General features: G+C 43.0%; 1 protein-coding gene across 21 annotated transcripts in view; it reads left to right on the top strand.

Annotated features, from left to right (window-relative positions):
• Positions 1-4,450: 4,450 nt before the first annotated feature.
• The window catches only part of LOC126491239 (complement C5-like), a 113,279-nt gene continuing 106,706 nt past the window's right edge, over positions 4,451-11,023 (top strand). For 16 of the 21 annotated variants that reach the window (XM_050126756.1, XM_050126761.1, XM_050126762.1 and 13 more), the window contains exons 1-2: positions 4,451-4,575; positions 7,484-7,679. In XM_050126756.1, the coding sequence (XP_049982713.1) occupies positions 4,457-4,575; positions 7,484-7,679 (315 nt within the window). In that variant the 5' untranslated portion in view covers positions 4,451-4,456. The remainder of the gene's footprint in view (positions 4,576-7,483; positions 7,680-11,023) is intronic. The other 5 variants (XM_050126767.1, XM_050126768.1, XM_050126773.1 and 2 more) reach the window with 3 other exon arrangements.

Below are 11,023 nucleotides of genomic sequence, written 5' to 3'. Positions count from 1 at the left end.
TTTTATTTTGTTTTTTCGAGACAGACTTTTTCTGAGTAGCCTTGACTATCCTGGAACTAGCTCTGGAGACCAGGCTGGCCTCTGCCTCCCAAATGCCGGGATTAAAGGTGTGTGCCACCATCACCGACTGGGCTATGCTGTGTTTTGGTCAAACAGGTTCCTCATTTCCTGTCCTGTAGTTCTTCCACTCTACCCGCCCCCCCCCTTTTCCCTCCCAAATAAATATTTTGTTTTGTTTTGTCTGTTCTGTAAAGCCGAGTTTATTTGGTGCTGTCAGTAAGTGTATGGGTGTTGGGTTGTCTGCTGGAGTGTGAGTCGCCTCTCTAGGACCTCACCTCATCCCTAGAGAAAACCGAGTCTTGTAGCATCCGTCAGTTGCTAATAACTCCTCAGCTATGGTTGAGACTGTGACCCCCATGCATGCTCCCGAAGTCTTATAAGGTATAGTTTACAAAAAAATTTCCCTTATAAATCTTGTCTTAGAGACCTGAGAATATAGATATGAGAAATTGACCTGATTCTCTACAAAAGTATCAGATGGTCTGCTGCCATCTACAAAATAGCAAACTTAATAGGCTGCCTTTAATATCTCCCCTCAATTAGCTGGACTTCTCTTGTTCACGTTTCCTTGTTCTGTGTTTGTTTTTCACTGTGTGATAACTCGAATGTGTGTGTACTCCATGAGTATGCTTGGTGAATGAATATTGAGAACTTTGGCTCTCAGATTGTAACAGTGAGAAGTGCAGGAACACAGCCTTGGGACAGTGGAGTGGAATTACAGACTTTCCTTTTCATGCAGTGTCAATCCAAGCATGCGTTCGTGTCCACTGTGTCATTTCAAACAAACAAACAGATAAATACTCTAATTGGGTTACGCCTAGGCTTTTTTTCCCAGTGCTAAAGTTTGTGACGTGTAGTCTGCCTCTACTCTAAAGCCAGGACTGGGCTCCAACTCTCAGATCAGCTAGAACCAGCCCTGCAGATTTGGAACCCCTCTGTCTCTGGGCTACACCCCTTAGAACCAGGTCTCCATTCACTTTCCCAGAGTCAGAGTGGCTCTGATGCAGTGGAGGGCACCAGAGCAGACAGCAAACACTGTCTGCTTAGGCCCGGCTTTCACACACTTTCAGCTCTATGCATCTCTAATTTTAAAGCGTTTGTAAGTTGACTGAATCACTGTAAGAAGAAAGTGTCCCCGCTGTTCTTTTCAGAAGAATTCCAGCTAGTTAATATCCACAAAATGAGCATCCAGGCCAGGAGCATGGCAGCAAGCAGGCTGGCATGGCGATGGAGCAGTGGTGGAGATCTTCCATCTTGAAACACAACCATGAAGTTATGTTCGTTGCTACTTCGTAACTAATTTTGCTACTGTTAGGAATCGTAATATAATATCTGTGTTTTCCAATGGTATTAAGTGACCCCTGCGGAAGGGTCGTTCAATTCCCCAGGGATCGTGACCTAAAGATTAAGAACCTCTGATGTACAGAAGAAGGGCGTGGTGGTGACAGTTTTCAAATCGCTCCCACGAAAAGCCTGCTGAATGGTGTGTATCTTTAATAGGGACGCAGACCTCATTCTCCACGAATCCTAAGCCAAGCACACAGCAACCCAGACTTTCAACAAGAACATTTGATAGTGGAGGGGATTTTATCACTCTGAATGTTCTACTGCCATCTAGTGGGTGGAGGCCGGGTGTGTTGCTAAGCAGCCTAAAATCAATCTGTCATTACTCCCATCTCAGAGCGGAGCTGTTGTGGAGAAACAGTAACATTGCGTATGCTGCTGTTCTTTTGTTTGCCACAGCTGAAGAAAGAGCTCTGGACGTTGCCATGTTTGAGAATGCTAAAGGTTTGTGTGCTAAGTTACACAAATACTGGAAACTGTGAAATTTGACCCGAGGAGTTGTTTTGTTGACTTTTGCCACTGTGTTTGTGTCATGTGAGTCCGTGCACAAAAACTGATACAAAACTAGAAACTTCAATTATCTCTCCGTGGCTAAAAGCTTTACACGGTGTGAGGAGAGCTCCTGGTCTAAGAAGCCTCGTGTTTTGGTGTTCTCCTTGTGTGGTTTCATTTTTGCCCAAATGGTGGCAAAGGTTCTTTGTTTTCGTTAGATTCATCTTTCACAGCCCAGCTGAACAATTTCACAGAGGATCTTTTGAAGTAAATGTGCCAGGTGGTGGACAGTATTAGTCATTTTTGTCACTGTGGTGGCACATGTAAGAGACACCTTCAGTGAGACCTTTAGCCCTCTGACAAATAGAAAGGTGTTGGTAAGTTGTAGGTGCTTTTGGCAGTTGATGGCTGCCAGGGGAAAAGTGTCAGTTTTTTAACTGGTGTGGTCCCTGATACAGTGACCATGCCCCAGTGCATAGTCTGCCCCCATGCATGTGTGGACGGCACTAGTTAGACTCAGTATGATGCTGTGTATGTATTAAAGTGTATGTAATGTATATACGGATTGCAGTAAGGAATAGAGGACTCTGCTGGGAGGGGCCGGATGGTAGGAGTGTGTGGTGAAAATACTTGAAATACATATTTGCATGTTCTTTTCTGTTATCTTTTTTCAAGACAGGGTCTCTCTGTGCAATTTTGGTTGCCCTAGAACTTGCTCTGTAGACCAAGCTGGCCTCAGACTCATAGAGATCTGCCTGCCTCTGCCTCCTGAGTGCTGGAATTAAAGGTGTGCACTACCACCACCTGATTTGCATGTATACATTTTTAAAATATGCTTTAAAAGCATTGGTAAATAGGACCTTAGGAGTGGAAAGTAAGCAATGTCAACACAGCATTAGCGAGAGATGTCTGTTTACACAAACATCTTTACATTAGCAAGTGATGTCACTTTACACAAACGTGTTTACATTAGCGAGTGATGTCAATGTGCACAAACATGTTTAGAGAGATTATTGTCTTTCAACCAGCTAATACATAGGAAGATAGGAAGGATAGTGGAGAAATGTATAAAGAAAACATTTCTTTAAAAAAAATTCATTTATTATGTATACACACACTAGAACAGGGCAACCGATCTCATTACAGATGGTTGTGAGCCACCATGTGGTTGCTGGGAATTAAACTCAGGTCCTCTGGAAGAGCAGCCAGTGCTCTTAACCTCTGAACCATCTCTCCAGTCCAAAGAAAACATTCTGCTGAATAAAAACATCATGAAAATAAATGTAATTAAAACTCTTAAAGGTAAAATTTTATTTACATATAACTTTACATATGATTTTATTTGCATACAAATAGAGTCAGTTGCTACAGGAATCTTTGTCTTCAAGTCTGGAAATAAAAGCTATTAAAATCCTACTGAAAGGCATGAATTTTTAAACTAAAATATGTCTGAATGAATGCCAATTTTGAATGTGTGGCTACGGGAGTATGTGCACTCCCTGCTAACTCCTAAACGTTTGGGTCACTTATGCTAGCATCCTCAGTATGGCATGGCCAGTGCATTGCTTCTTCTCTGGGCTGGGCAGATGGAAGAGGAAGGTTGTTCATAGACTGTTTCCAGGCCCAAGGATGCTGTCCCTCATGCATTCTCTAAAAGGGATCACTTTATCAGCCTGTCTAGCTCAGACCCATCCTCAAATCGTGTCAGCATGGAAACACATATAGGTAGGTGTCTGTCACTATCAACAGCAAGTAGAGTCTACCAGATACTGTTAAGGTTTGAATCTACAGTGTCCTCCAAAGGCTTACATGTTAAAGGCTTCTTTACCAGCTGGTAGGTCTTGCAGCGACTGACTCATGCGTGCTCTGACTTACCAATAGGTTATCCCACTGATGGGCTCAGGCTCACAGTTCGATGGCCTTGTTGGGAGGTGGTAAAAATTTAAGAGGTGGGCTTAGTTATAGGAATCACTGGAGACATGCCTTTGAAGGATGTCTTGTCGCTGGTCCCTGCCTGTCTTCCTTTCTCCTGTCTGTCATGAGGTGAAGGTGTCTCAGTGCATGCTGCCCATTGTGAACTGTCCCTCACTAGGCTGGGGCCAGAAACAAGACACCATGGGCTGAGATCCTGAAGCCGTGAGTCAAAATCATTCTTTCTGCCTTTAAAGTAGTTCAGGGAGGAGAAACTGGCATCACAGGCATGTTCAACAACACCAGAGCAGCAGAGCAACATGGGGAGGAGAAACTGGCATCACAGGCATGCTCAGCGACACCAGAGCAGCAGAGTCTAGAGAAGAAAGCCAAAGGCAGCAAGACTCTTGCTGTCTAGCGCTGAGCCTTTCTTTGTGGGACCAGGCTCCCACATTTGAGTCCTTATTTTGCATTCAATAAAGTAAGTGTCTTGTTATAAATCCCTACAGAGTACCTCCTGCCTGTGCTCCTGGGCATGAAAGGGTAGTTCCCTTCTGATTTCAGTGGTCTCATGTAGCCATCCCTTTTCCTGCTGTTAATGATTAACATGACCTCGCTGATCCCCAAATTCCACATTCACTTTCCTTAAATGGAAAGTCACTTCAAGGAGGTGACATACATAGTTTTGGTACCATCTCAAGCCATGAGGTTTTGGGAAATACTTCTGGTTTTGGCCTTCCTTGAAAAAAGTTGGGGACAGGAACAAACGTAAGTGAAGGAGAGCATCTTCATTCTATAGTTTGTGTGAGGGTGGTGTGGCTGGTAGTCACCAGACTGAGGACCTGACGGCACTGGGCTCCTCTGAGGCACAAGGTGTGCGGCTCATGTGAATGGGAAAGTCTTGGGAGCGCTGAGGTCAGTGGATGTCTAACCCATGGAGGGCTGAGATCAGTAGATGGCTAACCCACGGAACGCTGAGATTAGTGGATGGCTAACCCATAGAGCGCTGAGGTCAGTGGATGGCTAACCCATGGAGGGCTGAGATCAGTAGATGGCTAACCCACGGAACGCTGAGATTAGTGGATGGTTAAACCATAGAGCACTGAGATCAGTAGATGGCTAACCCATGGAGCGCTGAGATTAGTGGATGGCTAACCCATAGAGCACTGAGATCAGTAGATGGCTAACCCATGGAGCGCTGAGATCAGTGGATGGCTAACCCACGGAGGGCTGAGATTAGTGGATGGCTAACCCATGGAGGGCTGAGATTAGTGGATGGCTAACCCACGGACTGTTTGTGCGGTCACTCATATTGCTGTTCCACCAAAACTTAACCATGGGATTATATGTATATACAAACGCGTGAATTATTTTGCTTTTTGTTTTGTATTTGGTGCTTAGCTTCTTTGTGTTTCTTATGATTTTGCTGTAGTTAAGCCACAGTTACTTGGGGATCAGCTCCTTTTTTAAATGAATTAGTTTATTTTAATTTTTTAAAAATTTTATATACCATATTTTGATCATATTCTTTCAGTTTTCCCAATGCCTCCTGGATCTTCCCCTACCTAACTTCATGTTCTTTTTTTCACATAAAAAACAAACAAACAAACAGACAAGCAGTAGTGTCGGAACTAGGGTCAGCACCAGGGCTTCCATGTTTGAGTCGAGAAACGTTCTGAATTCTTTCTTCATCACTGTATTGACCCTACTGAAAGACGGCTCCTCACTTTTCCTGAAAAGTAACAAAGTGTATCATGAACAACATGGAAATCGATCACTTAATGGATAAACTGCTTGATTCAGCAACTCCCTGTTGAGCACGCAGTATGTGTCAGGCAGTGAGGTGTAACAGGGGGAGGATCAGGTGAGAGCTTTGCCATAGTGGGAAGTCGGGCACTAAACGATTGACCCACTGATTGCATCAGCAAGGATGGGGCGGGGTAAAGTTGTGTAAGAAGGCATAGAAGTCAAAGGGCAGAGGTGAAGGGTCAAGCCATGCACGTACCTGGGGAAAGCATGCCAGAGGAACCCTCCTGCCTCTCTGCAATCAGGATCTTCTGCTGCTCTTAAAGAGCATACAAAGATGAAATTCTCCACATGGGCACACTATGTGGCAGACACGTCAGGGAGGACCAGAATGTGTATGAGGGAGGACCACCGCCAGATTTAAGGGCTTTGACGCTCAGCATGCCACGGCTCACCACTCTGTAACACACACGATGGGTACAACTGCTGAGCACTGAAACCGTCGCAGCCTTTAGCTCCAAAGGCTTTGTCTCATTTCAAAATTCTTAGTAAGTTCAGTTTAGAAGAGTGGTGGAAAGTTTTAATGCTGGAAACAGACTGTTCTCCTTCAGTTTGGCTAGCCCCATGACCCAGGACAAATGAGCAGCAGTTTGCTGGTCCTCAATGAGAGCAATAGTGACACCCTCTGAACCGAATGTGGTAGCAACACAGTGGGTGACGTGTATATAACATGCTGAGAACGGCAGTGAGTGACGTGTATATAACATGCTGAGAACGGCAGTGAGTGACGTGTATATAACATGCTGAGAACGGCAGTGAGTGACGTGTATATAACATGCTGAGAACGGCAGTGAGTGACGTATATATAACATGCTGAGAACGGCAGTGAGTGACGTGTATATAACATGTTGAGAACGGCAGTGAGTGACGTGTATATAACATGCTGAGAACGGCAGTGAGTCACACAGACACACACACACACACACGTGTGTGTGTAAAACATACTGAGAATGGAGCCTGCTCATAGGAAAATTTCAGTAAATGAATCTTATCACCCACTTTCATTTTGTGTCTGGCTAAGCACATACCTCAGATGAGTAGGCTTACAGGTTATTCAACTGGTCCGCAAATGACTCCAAATAACTTTTACAGGAAAACTGCCAGATTTGGTAAAGGTCTTAATTGCTGACTAACTTCATTGCTACGAAAGACTTGCTGATTGGTGAAACTCATAACTTAAATTTATATAATAACCTAAAATATAACCATATAACTTAAGATATTCTACCACTGGTAGGTGCCTGCACTAGTTCTCAGTCGGGTGTGCACGTGTCCCTCTCTGTTGGCAGTGACACACACCTTGTGCCCACCGAGGTAACACATTTCTAAGATCGCTTTCTCTCATCTACTTCAGCGAGTGTCATTCTTTCTTGTTGGTAGTGTGCTGATGTTTTCTAGACATGTTTTTATTTAGCACTCCACAGAAACAGGTGACAAAAAGCTAGTGACTTTACAGCACTCAATCATCAGAAGACAGTGCTGGCATTCAATGTCAAGTGCCTATTTAATATTTTAATCCTTTGGGGGGAAATGTCCCCACTAACATGGTCTAGTCAACCTTATTTTTTGTGTGTTTTAATTTTTATATAGCATATAAAATGCTAATGCTGTTTGGCCTTACTGAGCTCTCTGCAGGTAGAGTAGACCCGAGACCTGCTATTAACCACCGTTTTAACTGTGAACTAAACCCATGCAGTGTTTTTCAGAACTTAACTTCAAGTTATTTCTTCTTGGAAACTATGCTGAATTTGTCATAGATTATAAAAATTATAGTTTCTAAATACAACTATTAGAAAATGCATCTCCAGTGAGATGAACATGAACCATAAATACGGTGTCACCAAAGCTGCTACGTCTTGGCCTGTTTCAGCAGATCCACCGTTTCAGCACCAGTGGTCTTCCGCGTTGGAGTGTCAGAGAACGTCATGGTCCAAGCCCACGGCCACTCTGATGCCTTTGATGCAACCATCTCTGTAAAAAGCTATCCTGATAAAAACGTCACTTACTCTTCAGGCTCTGTTAATTTGTCACCAGAAAATAAATTCCAAAACGCGACAATCTTAACAGTATGTATTTTTGTCTTTCTTTTAAAAATATATAGAGAGAATATTTTTGGTAGCATATATGTGTCTTGAACATTGACAGAGATCTTGCATCGGTTTACCATTGCGTGATTATTAGATGATTATCACCAACTGATAACAATCTGAGGTTCACAGAATTCTTTTTCTAAAGGATTTATCTTTTATGTGGGTGTGCCTGTGTGAGTATACATGCGTGAATGTTCAGGTGTCCAAGCCCAGAGGGTGTTGGTCCCCTGGAACTGGAGGTGGTGAGTGGTCATGTGGGTACTGGGGACAGAACCCCAGGTCCTCTGCAAAACAGCAAGTGTCCTTAACTGCTGCGCCATCTCTCCAGCTCCTGAGTTGAATGATATTCTAAACAGACAATTGTGTTTGCTTTTTGAGCAATGAATGTAAATGTTAACAACATTTTTATTGGGAAATAAAATTGTCTCAGCTTGGAAACATTTGGAGATGTTTAGAAATGCCTATGAAATTATCACTAAAAATAGCAAAGAAACAAAACATGCATGCTTTTAATACATCTATGAGAATTATTACAAACAGCAGAGAAACATAAATGCTTTTAACACTGGTCCAGACCTCAGTAGTCTATGTTTACATGTACTGCCTGAAACTTATAAAATTATTGTTTTTGTTTATCTTCTCTCAACAATTCATGACTCCCTCCCTGCTCCCAAAGAAGATAGTACACTGGGATAGAGCTTGGGGGTGTATAGGGGTGGTGGTCTCATGTTAGACCAGAACTCTACCACTGTGCTACAGCCCAAGTGAAATGATTGGTTACCGCAGTGAACAGCTCTCACTGATAATCAGCAAGAGAAACAGCACGTTTAAGTAAACACTTTTTTTTTTTAATGACATTCCAGGCAGGGGATATACACCTCAGTGGTGGAGCGCTTGCCTGGCGTGTACAAGGACCTGAGTTCAAGCCCCAGTGTCACAAAGACTCATTTTAATACAGATTGTTTGCCAAAGTGCTTGCAGCCCTTCTTACTGATAGCAGCAAACAAGAAAAATGAGAGAACCTCACCTCTGGCTTGAGCTGGTTTTTGGAAACCTGTTCCCCATGCTGGGTTGCCTCGCCCAGCCCAGCCTTGATGCAAAGGGAGGAACTTGATCGTACCTCAACTTGATGGGTCCTACTTTGCTGACTCCTTGGGAGGCTTGTCCCTTTCTGAAGGGAGACAAAGAGAAATGGGTGGGAGGTGGGGGGGGGTAGATCAAAAGTGCAGGGAGGGAGAAGGAGGAAAGAAGAGACAGGAAACTGTGGCCGGAATGTAGAATAAATGAAAAGATTTAATAAATGCTAAAAAAAAAAAAGAAAGAAATTAAGAGGCTCTGTGGCTCCAGAAAAACAGATGTTTCCCTACAGTGAGAAACAGATAAGGAAAGTAGCAACGGAAACATACAAAGGGCCTACAGTTAGACTTCTATGCATTTATTTTAATATTTTTAAGTTTTTATTATTATTTTAAAAATCTTTAAATTAAAAAATTCTTTCTTTGTGTGTTTGTGTATGTGCCTTATATGCACTGTGTACATGCAGGCCCTCAGATGCTAGAAGGGCCAGTCAGCTTTCCTGAAAACTGAGCTGCATGGTATGGGGGCTGGAAACAAAACCCAGGTCCTATCCAGATCCTCAAATACTGAGCCATCTCTCTAGTCCCTATTTTGGATTTTAAATATCTAAAAACCATAGATGTAAGATTTCTGCTTAAATCAAGTATTTATGTATAGGTAGATATTTGAAATATTTATATGTATTTCAAGTTATAATTTTTTTTATTGCACTGTAAACAACAAAATGTCAATGCTGTGAATCTTCTATCTTTCATTATTTAAAAGTAATAGTCGGGTAGTGATGATGCACACCTTTAATCCCAGCACAGGGCAGGCAGAAGAGGCAGGCGGATCTCTGTGAGTTCGAGGCCAGCCTTGTCTACAGAGCTAGTTCCAGGACAGGCTCCAAAACTACACAGAGAAACCCTGTCTCAAAAAAAATCAAAAAAGTAGTAGGAATATATACTATTACTCATATTTGAGAAACATCGGTTAGAATAAATTCTAACCAGACATAGGAATTGCCCCATCTTGAGAATAAATGTTCTAATCTCTGTTAAAAAAAGGTTTTCCAAATACTTGGTTTATGAAAATTTAGAGTTAATTCCACAAACTATTAATTTCTCTGACCACTCTGTTATAACACATGGCAGCCATTAAACACATTTGCCTTTTTTTTCTGTTTATTTATTTATTTATTTATTAAAGATTTCTGTCTCTTCCCCACCGCCGCCTCCCCTTTCCCTCCCCCTCCCCCAATCAAGTCCCCCTCCCTCGTCAGCCCAAAGACACATTTGCCTTTAAATGCAATCAATTAAATGAAGCTGATATAATACTTCAGCTCCTCACTGGCACTAGCCTGTTTAAGTGCTAGAGTCACCACGTGTGGGACAGCATAGTTACAGGACATGTCCTTCACCACAGGAAATCCCACTGAGCCATGCTTTCACGGTCAGCTCAGGAGCTGAGGAGCATGGAGGAATCAGAAACTTTGGTCCATGAAGACTTAGCTTCATGTTGACACTGTAAAGTATCTTTATGCCAATTAAATATTTTGTCATAATTTTGTCTTTGAGTCCATGATTAAATCTTTTTTTCTTTTTTTTCTTAGAATTTTTTAAAACAGTCTTCTCATTTTACACAGCTATCCCCATTCCCACTCCCTCCCCTCCTACTACTTCCTCCACCTTCCCTGCATCCCATCTCCCTATCCATGCCTCAGAAAGGGTAAGGCCTCCCATGGGGAGACAACAAAGTCTGATGCTCCACTTGGAGGAAGATCAAGGGCCTCCCCACTATATCTAGGTATCCATTGAAAAAGAAAGTTTAGACACCAGTTCAAGCACTAGGGATAAATCCTGGTTCCATTGCCAGTGACCCCACAAACTGTCCAAGCCTCACAACTGTCCCCCACTTTCAGTGGGCCTAATTTGGTCCTAGGGAGGTTTGCCTGCTATCAGTCCAGAGTCAATGGGCTTTCACTAGCTCAGGTCAGCTGTTTCTGTGGGTATCACCATCATGGTCTTGAGCCCTTTGCTGTATTATCATTACTCTCTCTCTCTCTTGGGTTTGGTCTCAGGCAGCTCAGTCCAGTGCTTACCTGTAGATCTCTGTACCTGCATCCATCAGTTGCAGGTTGAAGGTTCTATGATGACAATTAAGGTAGTCATCAGGCTGATTACAGGGGAAGGCCAGTTTAGGCATCCTCTCCACTGTTGCTTAGAGTCTTAGCTGGGGTCGTCCTTTAGGATTCCTGGGATTTT

The sequence above is a fragment of the Alexandromys fortis genome, unplaced genomic scaffold (assembly GCF_014885135.2).
Source record: "Alexandromys fortis isolate MF-2015 unplaced genomic scaffold, M_Fortis_MF-2015_v1.1 scaffold_268, whole genome shotgun sequence".
NCBI classification, from domain to species: domain Eukaryota; kingdom Metazoa; phylum Chordata; class Mammalia; order Rodentia; family Cricetidae; genus Alexandromys; species Alexandromys fortis.
The sequence above is the reverse complement of the archived record's forward strand: the minus strand, read 5'-3'. Positions and strand labels throughout refer to the sequence as shown.